This window comes from Mesitornis unicolor, unplaced genomic scaffold, assembly GCF_000695765.1.
Source record: "Mesitornis unicolor isolate BGI_N332 unplaced genomic scaffold, ASM69576v1 scaffold3519, whole genome shotgun sequence".
Lineage (NCBI taxonomy): Eukaryota > Metazoa > Chordata > Aves > Mesitornithiformes > Mesitornithidae > Mesitornis > Mesitornis unicolor.
In genome coordinates this window covers 7,054-34,520 of record NW_010207821.1, presented here as the reverse complement: position 1 = coordinate 34,520, position 27,467 = coordinate 7,054, and the positions used below count along the sequence as shown (strand labels likewise).

The 27,467-nt window shown below is 39.2% G+C and overlaps 1 protein-coding gene across 1 annotated transcript; it reads left to right on the top strand.

Moving 5' to 3' along the window:
* Positions 1-9,051: 9,051 nt before the first annotated feature.
* GUCY1A2 (guanylate cyclase 1, soluble, alpha 2) lies at positions 9,052-25,334 on the top strand (the record flags this gene model as incomplete). The annotated part of the gene is made up of 3 exons (XM_010192245.1): positions 9,052-9,113; positions 12,619-12,740; positions 24,616-25,334. Coding segments are annotated over 3 exons (903 nt in total), but the record flags the coding sequence as incomplete, so codon positions are not given.
* Between the last annotated feature and the right edge of the window lie 2,133 nt (positions 25,335-27,467).

Sequence of the window (27,467 nt, the reverse complement as noted above, 5' to 3'; positions counted from 1 at the left end):
TTCTGAATTAAAAAATGGTAAAATCACGTGCATATCTGTACCTGATACTAACAATGTTTTTTGGTAAAAAGTTACATCTGTGTGGTGCATGGCATGCATTCTGCCTTCAGCAGAGAGGAGATGTGAACTTCCTACATTTATAGGGCTTTTCTGTACTGAGCAGGATTTTAAAAAAAAGTTTGGGCTTTGTGTTTAGGACTATTTCAGCAACAGATTTCCCTGTGCTTCCCAGATGCGCTGACATTCCTGAGAGATCCGTTTCTTTAAACCGTACTATGAGATCTGTGACTTGTGATTATCTAGATAGCTACACCTGTAGTTGAGAATCAGTGAAGCATTGCGTATGCTAAAATAAAGAGTGAATTTGGGTAGAACCTGTAATGTGCGGTGGTATTGCTTTGTAAGACTGAAATTAGCCGCTCTGGAGTTCTGGTAGATTGATGTAAAGCAGATGGTTCTTCCCTAGCCTTTCTGTTGTGATTGTGCCACGCTCTTACAAATACCTCTGTGACCATCACTGAATGTTTCTCATAAAGTTTCAGCTGCAGCTGAATGCTTCTTTAGTCTCTGAGATATTTTTACATGTTAAGGTATAAAACAATAATCACAACAAGTAGTCTTAATCCTTAAGACAACTGTATCTGCTACTGTGGCATTAGATGACCTTTTTGCATATTGTTATCCAGCTTTGGAAATGACTTACAAGTCTCGTCACCATCAGCTATTGATTTGCTTTGGTTTAAATATACTCTTTTCTGTTCAGTGTTTCTTGAATTGACTGGACAGTAGATGAGGTCTTTAATGAGAGAGGTCAGCAGTGCCTTACCGACCTGATAGCTGTACAGTTTCAGTTAAGACTTTTCTTTCCCATTGATTTGTTTTCCCCTCTCCACTGGGAATCTGGTCTTGCCATGCTGTTAATAATAGATGGTATCTCAGGTGACCCATCTGGTTTTAGTACAAAAAAAAAAAGCTATTTAATTTGGTAGTAATGCAACAGTATAATTAGAGCATGTGTTAGCCAAAATATTTGAAGTTTTCTGAAGTAGCTCAGTGCAGTATTTTTAGAGCAGCTATTTAATTTGGTAGTAATGCAACAGTATAATTAGAGCATGTGTTACCCAAAATATTTGAAGTATTCTGAAGTAGCTCAGTGCAGTATTTTTAGATAACCTTAGTATTTGTATTTTACCAGCTTTGACTGCTACCTCCTGTATCGAGTTGCTATAAAAGACAATTAGTTTTACAGCTTTGATGAATTGCTGAATTTGTTTTTAAAAGCACATTCTTTGAATTAAGAGACAAAGAACACTTTGATAGATTTTGCAGTCCTCTCTCCTTCCTGCTCTTAGGGAAATTTCATTTAAGAATGCAAAAATTTCATCCAACCTGTTTTTGGTGTCCCAAGCAACAGCTTCCATGGCTTCCCTGGGAGATAATTATAGTGATCCTTATAGCTGAAAAACTGTGTTCTGTTAAAATTCTAATGTGGTATATATTGCTTAAAATTTCTCTTTTTCTCTTGGCGTTGTAACTAGTACTTCACTCCCATCTTACACATTTTGGCATAAATTAATGCGATTAAGTCTAAAAAGTCCTGTTAAAAGTCTCATGGTATAAGAAATGAATGAGGTCCCTGTCTTTTCATTTTTTTTGCTCTGAGAAATCACTGTTCAGGTGCACTGTTATTTTGGTGTATTCTTTTCTTATTGAGAGTCTGTTCTGTGCTACTGAATATATGCCTTCATGCAACAAGTCAAGTCACCATATGTCTACCACTTCAATCTGATGATTTTTGAACATCTGCTAATATAAATCAGCAATAACTTTAATTGGAAGCAAAAAAAAAAAATTACTTTGTCTATAAAATTAATGTCAAGTGGCTTATTCCTATTATTTGTAAAATGAAAAGGTGGGTCTGAAGGGTGCACTGACATATGTTCTTTCTGAACAAAAAGCTTTAATGCTTTTACTATAGATGTAGATACATCTTCATTCCATGAGACTATGGGTATGGATCTCTGTTAAGTATATAAAACATATATTTATGTACATAGGAGAATGTGTGAATGTATATACAATATATATTGCCTGCAATGGCTTGATGTTTTCCTTTCCAACATGAATGCAGCAGCAATTTTTCCCAATCGTTATGTACATAGGAGCATGTGTGAATGTATATGCAATATATATTGCCTGCCATGGCTTGTTTTCCTTTTCAGCGTGAATGCAGCAGCAGTTTTTCCCCATCCCAGTGCTGAACACTTTCAAAGCTGTAGGATGCTACAGATTCCTGATGTTTAGACTTAGCCTTAATTTTGTGCTTTCCTTTGGCAGTGACTAGGATTGAGATGCCAAGTAGGATTTTTTTCCTGTGTTTTCACTGAGAAAAAAAATCTGTGTGTTAAATACATTTTTTTCCTGTGTTTTCACTGAGAAAAAAATGTCTGTGTTAAATACTGTTGTGGCAGGCAGAGGGGTCCCCGGGGTGATGCTGTTTCAATGTGGCAGTAACAGGGGCTACCGAGAGCTGCTCTGGGGATGTAGAGAGCCCCAGACTGAGTAGGAGGGAGCATCCAATGCTCTGGGGATGTAGAGAGCCCCAAACTGAGTAGAAGGGAGCATCCAAGGGTTGAAGGAGCTGAGCAAGAGCTCTGTCCATGGGGTGTAGTGGCAAGAAGGTTGCACAAGCAGGCTAGGTCTTATGACTGGTAGTGCAAAAATGTGTGTGAAAATATTAGTATCTCCTGTGCAATGTATTCGTAAGTTAGTACAACTGTACTAGCTGTTGATGGAAAGGGATTCTGCAGAGTAAAATGCAGCAGAGAAATATTTGAGATATTTTATACAAAAATAAAGTGAAAAGAACTTACTGCATTTTTTATTAGATATTTTATACAAAAATAAAGTGAAAAGAAGTTACTGCATTTTTTATCGCTTGTATTCTTGGTCTCAAGTTTAGCCGAGTGTGACTTTGCTTAAATACTACTTTTTGCGAAACTGTGGGAATTACTTTTTGTGAAACTGTGGGGAAAAAATTAAAAAGTGAACCTTGTTGCGTTGCAGCATTTAACCCAACCCCTCTGCTTGCTCCTGGAAAACAGCTTCTAGCACTTTCCAGAACACATGATTTCCCAACTTTTCTCTTAAATACATCTTTAGAGATTTTCCCTGCAGTTGTTATACTAGAGGACATAGAGGTCTGATCCTCAACCAGCACAAGGTCATTTTATGTTCCTGTGGATTTCCTGACATGCCTGGATAGCTGAAGGATGGACAGTGTTCATCTGGAACTTGCTTACCCCACACCCTCTATCTTTTAGCAGCCAGAAATGTGAGGATGATAAGGCTCAACCTCCACCAAAACAGCTGCGTATTTTGGAGAAGAGTATGTGGTGATGAGGAAGATGAGCAGACCTGCATATGTACCCTACCGTTGGCATTCGTGAGCAGGGCGGGCTGGGGAGGGTCAGGGAAGCTGGGTGCCCCAGGGAGGCAGAGCATTGGTGATGCAAGAAGAGAGGCAGCTTTTTGCCACAACAAACTATCTCTGCATGTACTGAACATCTTTTAGAGTTGCTTCTCTGTTGTCCACCCCCAAAGTACCATTCTGGGGGTAAGCAGGAGTACTGACAACAGGAGGGTGAAGGCTCTCCCAGCAGCTGGGCACAGCTGAGTGCCACAGACCAAGGGGTCAGGGGAACCATGTTAGCTGGGGCTGTGCTCAGCGCCTGTGTGTAAGGATGATGTTTTGTGGGACCAAACCTCGCTGCTTGGTGCAATAAACTGTGGTCATTGCACGCACTCAGCTCTTGTGACTCCTGTATCTGACAAGATTATGGTTCCATCCTTATTGCCCCATGTCTGGCTCTGCCCTCTCGCAGCCTTCATCCCTGTGATATTACCACAGAGCTGAGTCTGTAATTGTGTATGCAGCTCCTGTCCACTCTAACAAGTTCCTACGTCATGTTCCTGACTGGGCAAAGGTGTCCCTTCTGTCCTCCTTCATTTGAACCACCATCAAAGGATCTTTGGTTATGTACTTTATCTGAGAAATCTGGAGCTAGATCTAGCTGCTGTCAGAACTAACAGATACCCTTCTCACTGGGCTTGGTTCAGATTTTTGGAGATAAATAATAAAATGCTAGAGACCTAGAAGGGACATTGATCTATGACCTTCTTTTTAAGACATCAGCTGCAATTATATGTACATCGCAAGCAAATTTAATTATGTATTTTTCTTTTGATTCCAGCTTTGTTGTTTTGTTCCATTTGAAAGGATGAATTTTACACCCACGATGACATAAATTTTGATTAATTATAACTAGAGATGATGACCCTATATGTTGTTCATTATCAATGTAAATTTTCCTGCCTTTAAGAGCTCTGCTGTGTGGGAATGATATTCTGGCACCAGTGGACACAGTTTTATTCTTTAAAAATGCCATTTAATATCATACTGATTTCCAGTTTCTTGCAGCAATGTTCACATTTGCTCCAGTTCTATCTTGACTTGTATCCAGCACCAGACTGAAAATAGAATCAAAATAAGAAAAAAATAATTTGTCACTGATTTGAAAAGCCAAATACTCTGCTCCCATCTTTGGGGTATGGACTGCCCCAAAGGAGCTGAGAGTGACTGGGCATGCATTTTAAGAAGACTCTGTACCCTGAAGCGCCATACTGATCTTTCTGGAAAGAGAATTACAGCATGACGCAGCATTAAACTGACATACTTTTCTGTTTGATTTTATTTTCTGAATGGCCCATGTAATGCATCTCTTGAACTATAAAAATTATTAAGAGAAAATAACGTCTGATATACTTTTCTGTTCATTCAGAATCATGCCCACTATTCTTTAAAGGCCCAGTTGTAGGCTATTACTTATGTCACAGAACCACTGTTACTTTAAATTGATTAATTGCAAGTGAATCCTCCAGTGAGTGGAGATGGGGTTTTGGTGGAGAAGTTGCAATATCACAGCTCAAATCAAACCTGGCTCCATCATAAACCTCTACCACTTTCTCTCAAGGAGTAACTACTCATTTTAGTAGCAATAACAAGTTGTTGCCACAAGCAGGAGAGGTAACAATTTTTGCATGAGATTTTGGAAAAAATTTGCACAACTATTGGGAGCTCCTTATGACTCACATTAACCCATCAGATATATCTAAGCTCTACTGTTGTAAGAATAACTTCTGCCTGTCTTTCTGAATGAAGTGAGGTGGTGTCAGATGATGTACACCAGCAGTGCGATGAGCTTATTCACTTAATAGCTCGGGCTGGATGAGCTTTATGTGAGTGACATCATCCTCAGAAATAAGGATATGAAGGGGAAAAAAAAAGCATTAAAATGGGGAAGAAAGACACATCCCATGAGAAACTCCTAATTTCTAATTCCAACAGGCAAACAGGATTATTTTTTTAAAAGTTTAATACAATCAGACTTTTGCCTGGTATCTTTCAACTTCACAGAGAGAAAAGCCATTTATACACAAAGTCAGAGGAGCAGTCTGTAGCCAGTCAATCTGCTATTTCACAGCATGGAAGGGAGCTGTGGTGTCCTAAACAGGAACATTCAGGAAAATGCTGTTAATATGAGCATCATGGTGGGATTTGTTTGTTTGTCTTGTTCCACAGTTTAACATCTCATGCAAGGGAACTTCAGCCTCAGCAAACAAAAAGATAAGTTTAGCTGCACCCAAGGTCCTACAGCATTGTATTGACCTTGATGAAATTTTATTTAGGGTGTGTTTGAGTATTTGTCATCTAGTGCTTAGACTGCTCATAGTAATAGTTGCTCTCTTAATATTTGTGTACTTCAAGGCTGAAATCTTGACTTCCCTACAGTGTTTGGAAAAAAACAAGTCTTGGAAACATTCATCCATTGCAGGTGTCTTTGCTACCTTGAACAGCGAGCGCATCCTCCCCTGGGAACAGGCCTGCCCACAGACAGATCTCTACCACTTGCTGGCAAACTGGAGTGTGACAGGGCCAGTGCTAATCCCACAAAATTAATCTCGGTTGTTTTTGGAATTCTCTGCCTCTCCTCTGGTCAAAGTGCCAGGGTGCAAATAATACAGAAAGACCTTGTAAAGCAGAAGGGAGTGTTATGATCATCAGTGCATACCCCTAAGTAGCAGTGTGCAGTCATGCAGATGTTCTTCATCTGCAATTGCTTGAGCAGAGACAGTTACCACTTCACTGTGGTACTCCTGGTGAAACTTACAATGTTAACAGAGAAAAGCCCTCTCTTTCCTTCTACATCATGTGCTAATGTTAAAGACTGTTATAAAATGCTTTGAGTAAAAAAAAAATAAATTGTTCCATCTCATATCCAGGTTTCTTCTAGATGTATCTGCTTGCTAACTCTCAAACTATGTTTCAGAATGCAGACTAAAAAAATCTGTGGCTTGTCTATAGGTCTCAGAGGGATAAGCATCTTTGCAGCTCTGCATTTGAAATTAGGTCCAGTTATACCGAGGAAATTGGGTTTGTTCTATCCCAGCAGAAGAAATTCCTTGAGATGGACTGACATGTAAAGCCTTTCATTTCCTGTCTGTCTGCTAGAGTAGTGCTGATGATTTTATGTAGTAGATGTGAGCTGCATTAAAAGATGAGTAGGTAGCATTAGTGGTAGATCATCTGCTCTATTCTCACCTACTGAACACATCCTTTCTGCGGCACAGAACAGATCTTCTGTCCATTCCAGACATGGCTAAAATTCAAAGATGAACAAAGTGATCCCAGCCGGTAGTATAATGAATAACACCCTGAGATATTTATCCTTCACTGTCAAGGAGTTAGACTACGTGATCTAATAGGCAATTTCCATCTGTAATATCTGTGATTCTTCTAGTTGAAAGGCAGCTGGGGATGCAGGAGTTATAATTTCTAATTATTATTTAGCTCTGCTTTAATTTCTTCAGAGTGTTTGCATTATTATTTCCATGAAATAGTACGGGGTAAATTTCTTAGTCTCAATGCTGTTCATTAAATTAAGGCATTTTCTCTGATGTGCGCAAGTATTTCTCTGTGAAGAGTACCCCAGATTGCATGAACTGAGGAGCAAAACGGCCTCAGGTGTAGGTGCCAGGTGATACTCAGGTGCTGTGGTCTTGCCTGGTCCCCTCTGGATCATCGGGAGCTGTTGTAGGGTGGCTTGTTTTGGCTCCAGCTGTCACTCACCCCACTCTGGATCCCCAGTCAGTCCCCTCCTGGGGGTTCTGCATCTTCCCCTCTTGATACCAAATCTGGTGCCAGTCACCAAGGTCTGAGAGCAGGTGGTGGTTTTATCTAAAACACAAATCTCTGGAGCTAGAAAGCTGGTTTTCATGAAGAAAAAAATACATTTTTAGCTTGTACCGTTACGGAGAAGGGGGGAAAAAAAAGGACCCTAAAGGTGCAGAAGCTAAAGAGTAAAAGTATGTATTTTTTTTTCCCAGGTTATATTATCAAAAGCATTATTAAATCCCCAAACATGAGTTTTTGGGGGTTTTTTTTGTTTGTTTGTTTGTTTTTTAATTTTCACATGGTTGCTTATGTTGGGGGCCTGCTTCTCCATTTCTGTTTTCTGTCCTTTCTGCCCTTTCATTCCATGTTTATGGCCTTTTAACATCACTGTTTTGGTGACCAGAAGGACAAGGAAAGAGCAGTTTTCCACTGCTTTCATGATCATGGTGTAAATATAAAAAAAAACCCAAACTGGATGTGAAAATTATTTTGCCATTTATTTCCTTCTAGATGGGCCAGGTGCACACCTACCTATGTGTGCTTAGAGATCTGTAAATCTGTAATCATTGTGCACAAAGACTTGACTAAAATTGGTTCTGAAATACGAAAAAAGAAATGTTTTTTGTTAATGAATGATCACCAGCAGTGAAGCTGGCAGTTAAAGTCTTACACATCTGCTGAGTTAGTGATTGAATGCTACGAATTTGAAGCATGTAAAACTTTCAGCATCCAAGTGCTGACTTGGCTGGGGTGTGTGGTAGCTTCCTTCTCCTGCATGCAGGAAGCATGGGTTCCTCTAGGAAGGACTTTATGGCTTCACAAGGCACAACAGTCTGGAGGAGCCCCCTGACCCCTTGGACTTCTTTGAAAAAATTCTGATAGAAGCAAAGCGGCTTCTAACTGAGCCTGTTATGCTCTCCAGTGCTTCAACTTTCATGTTTAAGATTTTAAGCACTCAAGTTTTTAAGAGCATGAGTACTGAAGCACTTCTGAGGCTCAGCTAGGAGCTTACTTGGCTTTTGCCAGGAAAAATCTTTGAAGCCTTGTTAGGGGGGGTGTGTGTGTCTGTACATACCTGGCTGCTCTCTTGGCTGTGACCTCCCTGGTCCAAGCAGTCCCTTTCTTCTCTAATTCTCTCTGGTTATCTTAGGATGCAAAGGGGATGGGATGGAGAATTTGAAACTGCATTTATGTAAATTTCGACTGAGTCATCTGGGATACCATGTGCAGTGCAGTGGGGGGGTTGTCCTTATTTAATCATTCTATGATTCTGTGCTTTTCTTTTGATGAAAAGTTTCCTTGAGTTTCCTGATAACTTAAAAGATGACTGGAGAGTGATAGGTTGTCAGGGAAGTAAGCCAAAATAAATTGCATCTTTATAATATTACTTAGTACAAAATGCTCTAGGGAACATAGAAAGTTTAAAAACCCAATGCCTTTTCCTGGTGATAATTTCATCACATAATAGTAGCATTTGCTAGCAGATTATTTTAAATGAATTATTTTAAAATAATGAGATAATTGGTGGGTGATAGTTTTTGACAGCTAATAGTGAAGTGCCTCCTTAGTTATGCATAAGTAGTCTTGTAGGCAGTATTAATAAAGTCACATTGTAAAATTCCTTCCTATTTAAATGGTGAATTAAGATATAAAGAATGAATAATATTTCATGTCCATTGCTATGATGGGCACCTAGCAGGTAGAAGATGAGAAGGAGTGAAACTGGAGAAAAATAATGTGTTAAAAGATATTATTGATTAAACTGTACTGTACTTCCCTAATATTTTGATTTTTTTTTTTGTATCATTCTTCCACAGCCTCAGATCATTCAGCAAACTCTTCAAAGGACACTGCAGTATTTTGAGCATCAAGTTATTGGGTAAGTGTTACCATGAGGTAGTGAAAGGTGCATGGTAATGTTTTCCTTTGTGCTTCCCAAGTCACACCCTTGTGTGAAAAGCATTCTGATTTTACTCACAAATTCTTAGAGATGCTTTGGAATAACTATACATACCATGAATGTTAATGATAAACTGCTGAGCAGTCCAGCTTCCATGCAGTCCCATCAGAGCACAACTGCTCCATCAACAGTGATGTTTCCTATATAAGGAGAATAAGAAATCTTTTTGAAAAAGTGTAAATTCCGATATGCTTTTCACAGATCCAGCTGAGAATGCTGGAAAAGTTATTTATGCTATTACCCGAGGTTCGAATCTTGCACCATCCTGCATCAGTGCTTGTTACATACATACACTATTCCTTACTGGCAGGTTTTTGCAGCACCTCCTAAGAGTTCATTGAGAAAATTAATATGACTGAGGAGTAAAAATAAAATAATAGCAATTATTATAATGTAAACCTAAGGCACTCTCCCATTGATTAAAATAATCTCCTTTCAACCTTTTCCTTACCTGCACAAGTTTTTTCTTAGCTGTGCAAGTATTTTACTGTAACTTACTTTTCGTAACAGAATCAGGGTACAATGGCTGCATGTCTGTAGCCATTGTCCCATCAGAGCACAACTGCTCCATCAACAGTGATGTTTCCTATATAAGGAGAATAAGAAATCTTTTTGAAAAAGTGTAAATTCCGATATGCTTTTCACAGATCCAGCTGAGAATGCTGGAAAAGTTATTTATGCTATTACCCGAGGTTCGAATCTTGCACCATCCTGCATCAGTGCTTGTTACATACATACACTATTCCTTACTGGCAGGTTTTTGCAGCACCTCCTAAGAGTTCATTGAGAAAATTAATATGACTGAGGAGTAAAAATAAAATAATAGCAATTATTATAATGTAAACCTAAGGCACTCTCCCATTGATTAAAATAATCTCCTTTCAACCTTTTCCTTACCTGCACAAGTTTTTTCTTAGCTGTGCAAGTATTTTACTGTAACTTACTTTTCGTAACAGAATCAGGGTACAATGGCTGCATGTCTGTAGCCATTAAATGGCTGTGCCATATGACAAATGAAGAATTATGTCCTCTGAATTTAATTACACAGATATAAGAGAATTATATTTCAAGCTGAGTTGAGGGTCATTTTAGAATTTATGACACAGTTTCAAAGCTTGATGCACTGGAGGGAATTGTCCTTACCTATTTCTTAACGTTTGGTTAAAATTCAAAGGTGGGTGATATCTGCAGTGTTAGTGATCTGGCTGGCACCTGAGGGCAGTGAGGGAGCTGGTCTCAGCAGGTAGTTGTGACATTTGTTATGGGACAGGCAGAGGGGAGAAGCCTTCTGGCTGCCAGTTTTTTCAGTTGCTAAAAAAATGGCTTGAAGTTGCATATTAGGAGACTTCAGAGGATGAGACAGTGCCTTGAGGGAAGCATGTATGCAATAACAATGTGGCTGTTTGATTATGGTCACGTGTGGCTTAGATGTGCTTATTTCAATGGACAATGTTTAAAAATGGGACACTCTGAAAACCTGTTATACCTGTGACTTATGATATATTTTGACTGTTTTATGAACATCAGTATGAATTTCTTAAAGGATATTTGTCCTGTCCTGTAATCTTTACTGTTGGTACATGCTGTGATGGGTTGACCTTGGCCACCTGCCAGACCCCTACTCCATGGGCTGCAGGGTACATATCAGCTCCACTGTGGTCCTCCATGGGTTGCAGGTTGGATATCTGCTGCACTGTGGAGCTCCATGGGCTGCAGATGGACAATGTGTGTCACCGTGGTCTTCTCCAGGGGCTGCAGGGGAATCTCCACTCCAGGATCTGGAGCACCTCCTCCCCCTCCTTCTTCACTGACCTTGGTGTTTGCAGTGCTGTTTCTCTCAGTTCTGTTCCTCACCCCTCGCACTTCCATGAGGTGTTTTGCACTTTCTCAAACGCATTTTCCCAGAAGCACTGCTGGGGTCAGCTGTGCCCTGTGGTAAGGCTGCTGGAGCCGGCTGTGCTCAGCACAGGACAGACCCATCCTATGAACGTGAGTACGAATCACGACAGCCCCATTCTCCCCTCACAGAGGCCCGTGAAGCACCCCCGGCAGCATCTGGATGCTGACGCCTGATACAACATAAATGTTCATCAAATCTCCCATCCTGATCAATGTTGAAGGTGAGCAGTGGCTGTGGTGTCATTCAGGGAGTCGGTGACCCTGGCTGAAGAGGCCTGGCCTCCTCACATGGCGATAGGTTTGGGCCATGACTTTGGGCTCTGTTTCAGCTGGGACATTGGGTCAGGATGTGGCTTCCTGCCAGGCATCACTGGAGACCAGCAAAGTGGTACAGACCATGCAGTTTGCTGCAGAGCACACCAGTGGCCCTTTCCTACGGGTTTTCCTTGCCTGAGAGTAGCCCACTCTTCCCAATATGCTTTACTCCATGTGGAGACCAGTTTCCCTGCTGTATGTAACCTGATGTGTGACTCTCAATCCTTTCTAGTCCTTTTCCACAGGTGCTGGCAACCCAGGCGGTGAGATTTTGCAGGCATTAACCAGATGAAGAGTCCAATCCTTAAAACTGCTATTCATGATTTATGAAGCATAAACAAAGTATGAAAGCATAACAGAACTGTTAATAAAACACCAATTAGATAAGCTTTTCTCTGTGCATTGAGCTAAATTCACTGTATATTTTGCCTAGTGCATTATCACTCCGCTGCAATATTTTCTTCACTTGTATTCCCGCTTATGTTGTTATTGTCACCTGCATAAAGCTTTGATTTAAACATAGTTTGAGCTTCTGTTCTGTTTCCATTGAATTAAGGAAAAACAATCCTGCAAAGCTAAAACAAATAGAATAATTTAGGTGGTAGCTGCTTTCTTGCTGGTCAGCCTTTTCTCAGTGGTGGGATTCTTTCTAATTTTTCTTTAAGATGCTATAGCACAAACTTTATTCTTGATAGCACGGTGAGTTGCAGCTTTCTGCTGAGATCTTTTCAGAAGATAATTCACAGAGAAAGCTAGGTTTTATACTTGCAGTGCTAATGTAATGTGCTGTGGAAGATGTGTTCTTCTTATTAGATACTTACCATTGCTTCATAAACATCTTTCCTGGAGTTTACTGTACAACTTCATTACAGACAACACGCCAGTGGGAATGACGTATAAGACAGCTATGTCTGATATTCTTCTATTATGCTTCAGCCTTTTGGTACTATTATTTTCTTATGCCTTTCATTCCCATTACAGATAATATTTCAGATTCTAGTATAATACTTGAGGTAGCCAGGCTGCTAATGTGGTGTCATCTGTGTGTGATCATGCATTAATGGAAAGGGGTGATGGCAGGGAGAAGAGGGGGAGACAAGGGCGGCTAAAATCATTCTTTACCACCACTTCTGAAAGACGTTTGTCAACCTTGTATTTGTATAATGATATGCTATGACTTTTTAACTCTTTTTTTTTTTTTTTACTGTAGTTACAGAGATGCAGAGAAGAACTTTCACAATATATCAAACAGATGCTCCTATACAGACTGCTCTGGCAATGAAGAAACTGAAGATGTCTCAGGAATTCTTCAGTGTACAGCTAATGTACTTGGTATGTATTTTTTCAAGGAGATTTATTTCCTTTAGTTGGAAGGAAAGTTTACTGACCATCCTAATAGCAACAATGAACTGAGGAATTTTTGCTCCATCAAAGGAAATTTAGGATGTAGGCAGCTACATATCAGTGCACTGTTGCTACATTTGTAGTACTTTGCTACATATATTTTGTGCCTTTGAGTCAATCCAGGCTGGTTTTTCAGTGGAGTCAGCAGAGGTGTATTGTGCAATACCCAGTGATTAGAGAAACACAGAGCAGGATGTACCTGAGACATGGAACATTCTGGAAATTTACATTCATATTGAAGAATGCTTACTGCAATAAACTTTCTCAAATGTTGCATGTCAAGATGTGATCCATCACTGTAGTGCAACTCTCTATTAGGTGTCAGAATTAGATATCTGACTATTTGCATCCGTTCATATAATTTTTCGTGCTTATTTTCCTTCTCAAGTTGTTAGTAAGCTTTACTGCTTTTCAATCAGATCTGTGTTGCTGATACAAATCTACCATAAAAGGCAAACAATAAGATAGGAGCTTGACACTAAGAACTTAATTTTTGTCTGGGGTTGCTTTAACTGTTTCACTTCTATGAAACTGATCATTTCCCTTGTTTTAGAGTAAACTTTACAGATTGAGCTTTAACCACTGGTCTACATTTTACAGAGAACTGTAAGAGGAAAAGCAGTAACTGCTTTTGAAGACTATTGTTGCAAAGCAGTAATTCCTTATTTATTTGTGATAGGCATTTGCAGTGTAGCAAAGCTGATGTTACACAGCTCTACTTCCAGGAAGGTAACAGTTGACAATAACTCTTTAAGGAAGTTCTAGACATGAAGTATTCTCATATATTAATTGTATGCAGTTATGCTGTCTCCTAACAAGAAAGTAATACTGACATGGTCACGTTGATTGATGTGAGTTTATCAGTGTGATGTGTGTTTGGGCTCAGTCCTCACGCTAGGCAACCACAGCTCACTCACTTGCAGCACAGCAGCCGAGCTGTCCTGACTGTCTGTGTGCCCATTGCTGTCTAGTGTCTGCTGCATAGCAATGTTATTTGGCATCTACTGGGTTCATGGAGTTTGAAATGGAGAGTTATTGTAGTTGTTTCTCTGTGGGAAAGGCCCTGGGTTTCATGGTGGCCAGCAAACAGGACATGGGCCAGTGGCGAGTCCTGACAGCAAAGATGGCAATGGCAGCCTGGGCTGTATGAACAGGAGCAGAGATACGGATCAAGACTCATTATTACCCTCTGCTTGGTACTCGTTAGACCACATCTGGGTTACCAAATCCATTGCTGGGAGCCCAAAACCATAGAGAAGGTGATAAACCATGCTGGTGGGACCTGGTGTACCTGCCCTGCGAGGAGAGGCTGGGGGAGCTGGGCTTGTTCAGGCTGGAGCAGAGATGGCTTTGAGAGGACCTAACAGCAGCCCCCAATGCCTATGGGGAGGTCTCCAAGGAGAGGGAGCTGGGTTCTTCACAGTGGTGCAGCATGAGAGCAGGCATTCAGACTAGGTGTTTTCCCCCATAAGGACAGGCAGGTAAAGAGGGGACCTGTGTGTAGTCTCGGTCCTTGGGGGTTTTTAAACCCAACGGGTAAAACTATGAGCAACCTCGCCTGAATGACCAGGCACCTTATGGGGTCTCTTCCAGCTTGACAGCCTCTCTTCTAGCCCAGCTGACATGAAGCAGCTGCTGATACCACAATGACATTTTTGCTAGTTGAGTAGTGAGCTTTTTTTTTTGCTGAACTTTTATGTAATACTCACAGCATTGAGACTGTAGGCTGTACTTCTTGAAACATTGAAACCCTCTTTGCTTTTCCATCTGAGGTCTCAGTAGGTGGCTGAAGCTGGGATGAAAGGCACAGAAGGTGACATTCTGGTTCACAATAAGTTTCCTTTGAGCTGGTAAGATACAGTATAAACATGACATTTTTATGGGATTGTGCAGTTAGAGAGACTTTCTTCAACAGGATGCACAACACTGAAATCTGACTTTGTATGATAATTAAAGATGTGGTTTACCTTCAGTGTCAGGGGAATATGGTAAGGTGATACTCTGCCCACATTGCGGCCTGGACCATTGTATCCTGCTCACTTAAAATCCTTTTGGAGTTACACGCATTGCATGTCTGTCTTTTCTATCTCAAACTGTTAAGCAAACTTGGTACACTCTGTGAAACAGCTGACATTCTAGTTAAGAGATTACTGTGTTTCACTGACACTCAAAATGGTTTTTTTTGGTGTCACATGCCTTATTTTGCAAGATGCTCAGTGCTGCCAGGGAGGTTCTGAATGCCTTTAACTGCTACTGGGAAGAGATGGTGCTTAGCAGTTTGCACATTTGGTCATGGAGAGAATTTAGAACAAATTAAATCGTAAATATGTGCAGTATTAGCTACCTTTTTTTGTTTGCATTTTAAAATAATTTAATGCTCTCAGAAACATGCTATAAGTGATAAGGCAGGACTCATGCAAAGCAAAGACTTTTCACGTTTATGTGCATATTAGTATTATAAAAAAACAAATTAGACATTCAATACTTATGTCATTGTGACACAAAGTATAAGCTGAACTAAGAAATAGTTATGAATACTTTTTCATCTTCAGAGTGCTTTTAAATCAGTGTGTTAGTCCTGGTCCCTTAGTACAGCTGAGTAATGTGCAGCCTGTTTTTTCAGTGGTATCTTTACAGCCCATGTGTGTCAGGGGCAGATCAGACTGTTGGGACCACAGTGTAGGGTTAATGTCTAGACATTACTGTCTTGGGGAATTATTAAAGTGGACTTTGTTGAAAATAAGTTTGCAGAGACTTACTCCTGGAAAAGCTCACCTTTTAAAGAATGAATTTGAATTCATAGCAAAATAAAATTTCAACATGAGCAAAGCACTGACGTAATTTAAAAGCAGTACTTCTTTCCTTCTCCTTATCAGGGAGAGGAACATAAGGGAATAAGCAGTAAAACCGGCTTCTTCATTTTAACTGTAGCTCCTATCACAACAGGTAAATAATTAATGGAGGCTGTGTAATTAATTCTCACTTATGCAGTTATTTTTCTGATTGAATTAATGAAACCCGCTCCTATGAAGGAAGGATGTAACCACCGGGGTATGTACCTAGAGCTATTGGTAATGCTGAGACAGGATACAAGAATGAGTCTGACTCTGATGGAGGCTAGAGAAACTGTTCAACCAAATCTGGCTCTCAGTTTATTTATATGAGTGGTAACAGGGACTTGCTGTCTAGGGCTGGAAGAAAGTATTTTCGTAAGGTGCTTGGAAGCAACCTCCTGCTCTCTTACCTTAGATAATGCCAACATGATTCACCTCTCCTGACCCTCTCGCTGCCTCCAAAATAGCCACTTGGCATTCCTTATTCATCAGTAGACAGCAAATGCTGACATCATTAGTAACCTTGGAAGACTGTGAGCAGATGCTTCACCCCGTGCTCCTGGTGTTTGCACTGCTCACAGCAAAGTGCTGACTGCAAGCTGTATGCCTAGCTCGGTGTGATTTATCATGTATGAATACTGGAATTTTCCTCCTGTCAAGTCATCACTAAACTGTGATACCATTTTCCTGCAGTGGACTGACCCGATTCTCCTCATCTCCTCATTGTGTTGCTCCTGCTACAAGTCCAGACATCAGTAGAGCTCTTTCTGCTTTAATCCTCTGTAATCAAGGTCCACTATGCTCACATGCTGCAAACCATGTCTGATACCAGATCAATGTCACAGCTTTCCTTGGCGGTGACAGCTTCTGAGGCTGGAATATTTAATTAAACTTTGCATCCTTTTCAAAACAGTCCAGACAGCTTTATGATGGACCCTGCTCCCTTTCATTGGTGTGTGCACACTTTTACAGTGTCCTTCATAAGCATACAATCCAAAGGAAAATCAAGTCACAATACACTGGAAGTTGGGAAAAAGAGGAGAGAAATCCTAGCTTCTAAAGCTAGCCTTTATAAAGTTCCTAGCTGAAAAGAAAATATTTCAAAGAGTAAGCACTAGTATGTTTTATCCTGTTGACACAGATAGTGCTTTTAGCTGGCTATACAAGCAGTGTTCAGAGCAGACTGGTGGTGTTTGAACTTATTTTAGAAATAATGATAAGAAGAGGATTCCTATGATAAAGTATATTATGTGGGTGACTACCACATTTTTTTATTAGGTGACTTTAAATTCATACTGAGGTATGTTAGAGAGAAAGATTGTATCTAAAGAGATTTCTTATTTGACCTTGGACAAGTTTTTATTCTTTCTGTGCCTCAATTTCCCATCTGTATAATGAAGATAACAGGGTTGGCTTTTTTTTTTGTTAATGCTTTGAAAAATATGTCAGTGCTGTTCTCAAATCAAAGACGTGTTCGTACCATTTGTACATTCAACATTTTGAGCAATGACAGCCATGGGACTGCCTTTGTGCCCATAATTTAAAATAATTTGATTTCAAGTAAGATTAGAGTGACCATTTTTACTTAATTGCAGCTAATCAGAATAAAGCAGAAGAATTCCAGGTAGTTCCTAATTAAAACTTTGGCAACAGAAAAATAAGGATGAAATTTTTTTTTTTAATTGTCTGTAATCCCTACTGTAAGGAATTTATTTTAGGACATAAAGCCTTCATGACCTCTCTTCTGCGTATCTTTTGAGCAGATATTCCCAGCAGGTCTGTGCTCCTGAGCTTTATGAAGCAATAGAGAAATGCCCAGTTTTCATTTTTCAACTCTACTATGTACTTCGGATATTTCACATGATGTTTTGGTCATCCCAACTGTACAAACTAGATAAAAATTGGACAGCCTTCACCTCACCACCTCTAAACGCTCTTTTCAAACATTGAATGCATTTAATGGAGCCTTTGTGGACATGAACTATTTTTCACTCTTATTTCAATCCTTCACAAAAAAAATAGAAAGGGAGTTTCATGAGGGGGTTTACCTGTTTTCCTTTAAACATCACTAGAATTTCCTTTGGAGCCTCTTTGCATCTTGCTTAGGAACAATGCAATCTATCATACCTTTGATTGTAAAACTAATGAAAAATAACTTAAATTCATAAATACTTATTAAAATATCTATTGTACAAAATTGACAAAGTAGAAGCAGATGTTTGTACCCAATCTTTAATGACATGGAAGAAATGTTGTCTTTGAAAGCCTATTTGTATATTAGACTACAGTATGTAAATTGTACGCACTGCAGCACCATGCGATATATACTGCACAAATAGCACTTGCAACATCTTGGGTGCACAGCCTGAAGTTAAAAATGCACATTTATCTGGTAGTTGTTTCAACAAGGAGGTCTGGAGAAATAATTGCACCTATCTGACCTCCCATTGCTTAAGATACAGAAAAACATTGCCTTCCATTTTTTTTTCCAAGAAATCAATTTATATAGCAGAATTCTTTTTCATCTGTTATAACAATTTGGCTCTTAAAATCTTACTACAATTACCTCATTTTCCTTAAAAAATGCAAAGCATGTGGACTTAAATTTATTGCAAGAATTTTTCATATTAGCCATGCTGAACTTACAGGTCAATAACAATTCTCACCTTCTTGGTTTGTCTTCTGAGAGTTGTGTGAGTGACTCTGCTTCTCTGACATGACTAAGTGAATATCTTTCCAAGCATCCTTCATTTGGAGGATGATATGCCACAGTGGTCAGGATTCCTATGTCCTGCGGTGATAAGTTCTGTGGAATCCCAGCCCTGTCCCATCAGGGAGATAAACTGTGTTTCCGGATTCAGCTTCCCTAAGACACTGAAGAGGAGGTGGAATCCCAGCCCTGTCCCATCAGGGAGATAAACTGTGTTTCCGGATTCAGCCTCCCTAAGACACTGAAGAGGAGGTGGAATCCATCATTGGTGGAGGGGTTGAGAGAGCTCTGCTCTGAGTGACATGTGCTTGTCACCACCGAAGAAGATATGTGCTGTAGGCTGCTTTATGCAGAGCAAATCACTTCATGCCTATGTATATCTTGCAGGATTGTTCCTTCATTTACAGCAAAGGGCATAATTTTATGAAAGTAATTTGTTCTCTAAAAATTCTATAAAAGTAATTTATCAAAGTTGAAGATCTGTGTTTCCTTTATGAAACTACGAAGACCTCAGCTCTTACCTGTATTTTGTAGTTAAAGAGAAATAAATTTGGTATCATTCTGGTAACTATTAAATAATAACAGCACATCACTGCTGAGAATTACTACATTTGAAGAGGCAGGAAATGCGCTGAAAAGAAAATGCCAGGACAGATCTTAGTGTGCCGTGAGATTAGGCCAGGGGATGTAATTGGAAGAGATGGACAAGGGTTTGGCATACCGACTGCTCAGTAGGTGTCTGAAAACTGTAAGTGCTTATATATTTAAAGCACATAAATTACTACCACTTTCGTTTTCCTTTGAGCTAAGAACTGCAGATAGTCATTAGGACGCAACTAATTTAGGATACACAGCCTGATTTATAATTAAAGTTGTTGGTTTACAAATGGCGTAAGAGGAACTGTTACATTGCCCAGAGGACTGATGACACTAATGGATTTTAATAATACTTGGAACTCTGTCCTGAGGAGGAGTCTAAGCTATACACAGAGGATCCTATTTAGCAGACGTTACGGCACACTGGCAATACAAAAGTAATCTAAACAAAACTCACATAATTCATGTGATTTCGAAACTGAGATGAATACATCTACAAATGTTTATACCAAATGGCCATAGATGTCCCACTCATCTCAAATCAGAGCTATTTACTGCTAGAAAGCAGATGAACCATCAGTAGATAGTGAGCAGTTTGAAGTTATGATGTACAATAACATCTTGTCTATTTATAAAATAGAAGTCATTCTGGGCATGATTTATTGACTAAATATAGGTGTTTGCCATTATTTCAGGTACTGTGGTTATCTTGTGTGGCCTCTGTCAAACTTTCAAAAATGTGTAGGTCTCCCTTAAGTCCCATATCCTGGCAATGTAAATATCTGCTATTTCTTTTGTAGATGTCTTGGATGCCTTATGAAGACTCAAGTAGCATTACATTTCTATATTTAGTCAGCTGAATTGAGCCATTTGTGTATGTGAGGAATTATTAGAGATAATTTTGTATTTCATGGGGAAGAGTTTTTAGATTTCATTACAATTCTTCATTCTTTCCAAGAAGTGACGTTCTGCTCCCTATGTCAGTTTAAAGACATACATGATTACTTTAATGCAACAGCAAATTAAAAAAATATCTGTTCTTATTGCTCTAGAGTTAACATGAAACTGGATCTCCCTTATTTTTAGGAATCATTAACCTAGTGGCTGCAGTTTTCATTTAATGTACCCTGTGCAAACCTAAGAAGTGAGATTTCCAAGATGCGATGGGAGAGACAGAATGATGATAGTCTTAGTTAAACAGAGTGGTTTTTGCCTGCAGAATTGGCTGCTGCTGGAAGCGTTATCTGGGGGAAAAAATAACATTACCTATTTTTAACAGCTCAGCTGAGTTTCCTGTGTCAGTAATTTGGAGCAGGATCCCTTAAATTTATGCTGAGCACAGATGAACAGGTTCTCACCAAAAGGTGGTAATTACAATGATATTTCTAAGCATCATTTTTCAGAGGAGACCCTCGCTTTAACAAGGAAATAAAATGCCTCATTAAAATTCGATAAAACAAGCATTATAGGTGAACAATTCTGAGGAATTATTTTCTAACAATAATTCTGATTTTTAGTTATGAAATCTTGAAAGATGGGCAGGCCTGTGTGGCACCGTAAGAGAAGTGTAGTACAAATTTACTTACGAAAAGGCATAAAATAATGTTGTATTTATAAAAAAACCACTAAAAATGGGAATATAAAAATACTATCTGGATTCCCAGGATTATATAAATTCACCATCATAATGAAGTAAGATCAAAGTCATTTACACAGTAATTAGATCCTGTACTAGGCTCACTTACAAGCCAAATGATTCATCTAATGTACCTTCAGCATTAGCCTGTACACATCAAAACCTTTTTTTATTGAGAGAATAAATGTTATGCTTTGGAATTCTGAACTGCCACCTGGCTTTCTGTCCAAAAGACTGCTTAAGGAAAAGATTTTATTCATGCCAAGAATCTGCTAATCCAAAAACATTTAAGAGGTATTTGCTGTAATTGAAGGTGGCAAGTTCTGCTTCCGTCCTCAGTATGAGTTCTGGAATTGCATATTGAATTGTCCCATCCCCTTAATATTTGGCATTTACGGATTCTTAATGGGTATCCCAGGGAAAAAAACGGTATTTTTTTATGTCAAAGGAATTAGATGCTGCCCATTCTACAACCTTTGTCTCCATTATTTACTTTAAGGAAGATCTGGGTGGCTTGTAACTGTTTCTGCGTGCTCTGCAAGTTAATGGATTACTTTTATTTTTTTATCATATAATTCATCTTTTGTTTCTGAAGAGCCTATGATTTGTGATTTTCTTTATGGGAACAGATTCCTATCTAATTTTTCCACTTAGTAACATACAAAATACTTAGAAATACTCTATTAGTTCCTTGGCGTTTTGTAGTGAGTTCTCAGTGTACAGGAACTGCTGAAAAGAAGATGAAGAAGAAACTTTTACTAGTATGTTGTTACACACAGTATGAGGCTATCTATTTCTGCTCCAGCTCAGTGAAATACTTAACTTGTGCTTTGAACCTATGCTTAGAGACTTTTGTAATCTTGGATCTGGCTCACAAGTACAGGATCTCTGCTGTCAATGTCTTTGAGACACATTTTCAAAGGATAATTACAGACCTTATATAGTAGTTTTGTCATAGACCTTGTAGTGAAGGCCCATAGCAATATTTTCATTCTATGGTTTCTTTGCCTCAGTTTCCTTCTACAATGTGCATATTTAATTTCTCTCAGGTATGTAGAAAATGTAAGAAAAAGCAACAAAAATAAATTACAAAGGACAAAAACATATTAAAGACATGTGATTTGTCTTCTCGCAGGAGTGGATTAAGTGGTAGGAACACGGTAGATCACTTTCCAAGAGGAAAGCAAATTGAGACTGATGAACTTTTAGAGTTTAATTCAGTATATTAGTAGAAGGCTGCTAAACCGCAGAAGCTCAAAATAACAAATGGCCTCATGTGGGTAACAGCAGAGAGTGCTGGAATGAATTTTAGTTTATTTTGTATAACTACTGTTTAGTGAAGTGTCTTGGTGAAACCAAGGAAGACTTTTTCCTCCTTAGTGATTGCAAGCTAGTGGCCATTAGAAAGCTCAATCTATGATCGTTGGGGTCATGCATGAGATAGTATGGGAGTGCAGTGGCCTCTGCATTTGGAAGTGCTAGGCATGCTTACAGATCTCAAATATTATCTTTTTCTGGGCAGCTGAATTAAAATTTTGATTAGAGGTTCATAGTGAAAAGGAAAGAATGGAAAATGCCAGCTTTTCAGAAAGGACTAGCAAATAATTGATTTTGATGAACAGAAGTTGACTCACATTTTCAGTGCCATCTTCAATTTGAATTATTCCACTACAAAGTCAAAATGAAAATAAAATGCAGATGTAGATAAAGAATTTAATGTGAGATGAGTTTGAAAAGATGATACAGTTTATGCAGATGTAGAACCTGAAGGTTATAAAGAAGATTATTTTGAAGATTTGATTCGTATTTTCTCAAAATAAAAGAAAAAACAAAGGTACTACTCAACACATTGGAATTGGAAATCATATGGAATGTAATTTTTGGAGTTAATAATTAGCCTGTGGAAGTCTTTAAATGTAGTAAAGTATGTACCACAGAGACAGTGAGTTCCGGGAAATTTTTAACACACGGGTTTTTCTGTATGTAATAAAAGTATTTCCCAGTCTGGTAGTTCTTATCCATTTGGATAAGCCAAATATTTACTGTAGCAGTTAGGGAGAAGCTTCCTCAAACCCATGTTTTTCTTAATTTTCCACCAGGTTTTACAGTTTTCCTATAGCATCTTATATCAGTCACTGCTGAGACAGGATTTCAGAACAACTGAATAGTAATCTGATGCAGTCTGACATTTTCTGTCCTTGTGATAATGACGGTTATTTCTGTTATCTCTTGCAAGCTAAACGTATGCAGTAAGTATAGAGAAAGGAGCGTGAAGAAACTTCACAGGAGATATTCAAAAGATTGGGATGATTTATGTAGTAGTAAATGAAAAGGTTATGATGAAATATATAGGGAGTTAATGTTAGATAAGTGTGTGCTTCTGTTCATCAGTTTTATCAATAGGAGAGGCAGGATTAAGTCTGAAAATACAGATTAAGTACTTTGTGAAACTTCATGTAAGTTCATCACTGAAGCCAAAAGCTTTGTAGAAATACAGAAAAAATAGTTTGTGTGTTTAAAAAGGAACTTAAAGAAAGACTTTTGATTTAAAGAAAAAACATTATGCTTCAGATAGAAATCGACTTCTTATTGGTGAGGCTTAGGAAGAAACTTCCCAGATAGGTATGTTACACTAGTTTGTTTTAGAAGGCTGTCTGACTTTGTTTAATTTTCTCAGTATCTCATAGTGTCTACTATTAGAGAGAAAATTCCTGACTAAGATCAGCAGTTTGGTTGGTCTTGGGCATATCCATTTTTCTATTCTCAGCTAACCTGATTTTCTGCTGGTACTGTGTATAACTCAATTCAGAGGTAAAATGTTTTTAAAAGTAGTGGCACGTCCTCAAGCCAGGTCACTGACCCGAAATCCGTAGTATAATTCATGTTGCTTGGAGTCAGGATGTTGCGTCCAGATTGAACAGCCAGTCCTCCAGGGCAGACAGCAAGACCAGTCTAAGACAATCAGAAAAATTTTAGGCCAGATACTAAGTTGCAGCTCCCATTAAAGATAATGAGACAAGGCTTAGATATGTAGCAGTAAAGTGCACGAGTGATCAGTTCTGTGTTCCCTATTTTCAGTCAGTGGCACCAAGGCAGCTGGCTGGTTTACTGTAATTTTATAATGTACTTTAAAGGAAGCTCACCTACGCTGTCATTTTGGGCAGCTTTGTGGGATATTCCATAGTTCTGTAACAGTATTTGGTCATTTATATGAATATTTCAGGGGTTTCTGATACTGTCCTGTGCCCAAACTTTCAGGGCCTAAGCAATCTTCCAGCCTTGGGTGCCCCTGCTAGACCGCTCACATTTACACACAGCCTTCTTCCAAAGCGATTCACAGTTCACTCTGCAGAACAATGAGATTTAAATGTATGCATATGCATTTGTGTACACATATGGATGTGATAATTTCTTAGCTCCTTGCTATTAATGTCCAGTTATGACAATGTTATTGGTACGGGTTAGACTTTAATTCTCTTTGCATTATAATGAGTATTTTTATGAAAGATATTGCAATACTATGTTATGCAGATGTAGTGGCAGTGAGTCAGGAATTGGCACAATGTCATCTGAGTCAGGATATCAGGGGGCATTGTGTACCAGAGGTACTTTCTTTTGGCTTAGATGCAGATCTGACCATCTGTGGTCATAAAAGATCCTGGGAATATTTTTGTAATAACCTAGTTTAGTGACCAAATTTGATTATGAGTAATGGCATTTGAATGAACTTTCCCAAATGACTACTATTACTTCTTTTATAAAATATGCTTTGTCATGTTGTTGTGCAGTCCTGTTTACATATGTAACTTTATGCATTTTCATCTGCTTTTAAACATACTGAAGGTCCAGACAAAACCGTCCTTGCAGATAGTTTGCAAAGCTGTGGAACACTCAGATCCCGTGTGAATCCAGTGAAAAAGCCACTCTCATTGACTTGGAAAATTACTGGGCAAATAGAGGACAAAGGGAAAATGTGACACAGTAGCAGTACTGTCTTGTTGATATCAGTGTCTCGTTGTCCTATAGGTCTGAAGTTTGAGGAAATGCAAGAAAAGTTTGGAGAGGAATTCTTCAATATCTGCTTTGATGAGAACGAGAGAGTCCTTCGAGCTGTAGGTGGGACCCTTCAAGACTTCTTCAATGGCTTTGATGCTTTGCTGGAGCACATTAGAACTTCATTTGGAAGACAGGCCACCTTGGAATCCCCTTCTTTCCTATGCAAAGAGCTCCCTGAAGGCAATCTTATGCTTCATTACTTTCACCCACATCAGATTGTGGGATTTGCAATGGTGGGAATGATAAAGGCAGCAGCAAAGAAGATTTACCACTTGGAAGTGGAAGTAGAACAGGTCGCTAATGATCAGTTGTGTTCAGAGGGGACAAACCCAGGTAACTGCAGCTGTCTGACTTTCCTTATCAAAGAACGTGAAAATGCAAATATCACAAAAGCACTTCCACCGGGAACTTCACAGTCCCCCTTAGACCTGAGGATTAGCATCAGCACCTTCTGCAGAGCTTTCCCCTTCCACTTGATGTTTGATCCAAACATGCTGGTTCTCCAGCTTGGAGAAGGTCTTAGGAAGCAGCTCAGATGTGACACTCATAAAACTCTGAAGTTCCAAGACTGCTTCGACATAGTTTCTCCTAAAATCAGTGCCACATTCGAACGAGTTCTCCTGAGATTATCTACTCCCTTTGTCATTCGGACCAAACTTGAGGATTCTGGCTCTGAAAATAAAGATAAGGTAAGAACATTAATTTGGAAGGGGATGTGTGTATATGTGTGCAATGGGAGAGAATTATTTCTTCAGAGAGAAGCAGCTTGAGTCCTGCGCACTCTGGAAAGCTCACTTACGCCTTGCAAAGAGGGGCTAAGTGGTATTCCCCAGCCAAGTGAATATTTTCCTAAATCATTTATAAACTTTGCCTGTGATATTGTAGCAAATTGTGATGTTGCCATACAGAAAACTCTGTGCTGTGGAGTTGAGTAGTGCAGCTTAAATCAAAAGGGTGAGGAATTTTACAAAATGCCCATATCTAATGCTTAATTTCACTCCAGCTATATTATGATAACAATAATAGTTATTAAGCCATTTACTAGGGAATACCTTTACGTATGTTTTCTGAAAGACTCTCACTGCAGGGTTCATACTGCCACTTTATTATATCCTATTTCTCTATTTCAAAATGCTACTTTCCCCTGTGTTTCTTATCTCTCACTTTGCACTCAAGGGAACCAGAGCTGGAAGTGGTACCAAGTATCACTTATGCTGGTTTTAATGCTTTCCAACCATTTAAATAGTCCTCCTATGCTATGCTGCCTCTTCCCTCAGTGTTTTAGAGGAGAGCTTCCTTAACCAGTGAGCCCTATGCTGAGTTCAGTGCATGCCAGGTGAATAAGGTGAGAGCATGTCTTCCATAGAGGATGTCTCCAAAGGTTGGATGGAGTTTGCCTCAGTGCATATCCTTGAATCATGGGAAAGCTTTTTGCTGTCAAGTTTTGGTTCCAGTTTTATGCACCAAAGCACTTGTACTTAATACTTAAATTTGAAGCCTGTGTGCGGGAACCTTGGAAATACTGCTGCCCTAAATGAGGGAATTATTGATTTTCAGGGTTTTTAGGAGATAGCACTCAAGAACTGTCAATCTTAATCACACTGGATACTTAGACACCTAAGTTCTGCCTTTGGGTGCCACATTTACAGTTTAGGTGGACTGGATATGACTTGAGAAACTCCAGGTCTGTTTGGCTACCTACACTGGGCCAGAGTTTCAGAAAGACTCCCATGGTAACTGCGTATTCAGTTCTGGGTTCTTTTTCAAAATATAGCCACTTCTGACAGCAGGAGAAGAGCAACCTGGCAATACTGTTATGTTGTGCTCAAGTCCTTAATATCTCTTGGATAAAAAAAATAGACTGAACTTTGAGAACTGCATGCTGTATCATTTTCCCAGAGTTCCTGTCACTCATGTAGCTCGTTTTGGAATTCTTTAAAATTTGCCAACACTTGTTTGTAAGTTGAGTATTGGGCAGGTAGATATGAGTAATAAGAAGTAAGATGCAGGTATATGTAGGTAGTGCTGTAAGCATGACCCTGCTTAAAAGTTGTCGGTAACTAAGTATTTCTCTGTTTCTCTGTCACACACTTCTATTCAGTCCATACTGGAATTGCATCCCACTTAGAGCTATTTCTCTTTTTTTAGAAGATTCTGACTCTGCAATAACCTCAACACTTTTCAGACTTGGTTACTTTAAATGGCAGTTGAAGGGGTGCGACTCAGTTCTGAAGCTGTTCAGATGTCTCAGTGGTTCCTCAAGAAGAAAAAAAATGTTTTAAAAGGCTTTGCGATGAACAGGGGACCTTTCAGCTTCTCTTCAAAGCACTTTTATCATCATTTCAATATATAAATTAGATCTTTTTTTGAGGCTTGCAGTGAGAAAGACAGAATAACAAAACAGTTTTCACTTAGTCCTGACACCAGCTCTGTGTTCAGATGAAAGGAAGTCGCAAATCATGATCTTTGCGTAACTCAGCACCCACCCAGAAGCAAGTTAAAACAAACAAACAAACAAAACACCTGTCCTGACTTTCAGGATCCTTAGTGCTTGTCCCATTTATGCAAAGCCTTATTTGTGTGCTTTAATTTACTGGGATTTGAATCACTGAAATAAATGGCTTGGCTTTACAACACTATCCTGAATTTCTGACACGAGACCTGTGAGGTCTGGATGATAGGTAGCTCTTCCAGCAGAGATATATGTAGACCTTTGCAGAAGCCCAGCCTCATGCATCAATCCATCAATATCTCAGCAAAGTTTTGTTAATTTTATAAGTCACCAGCTGTTCCTTGGAGCTCGGAGCATTTACAGGATCCCA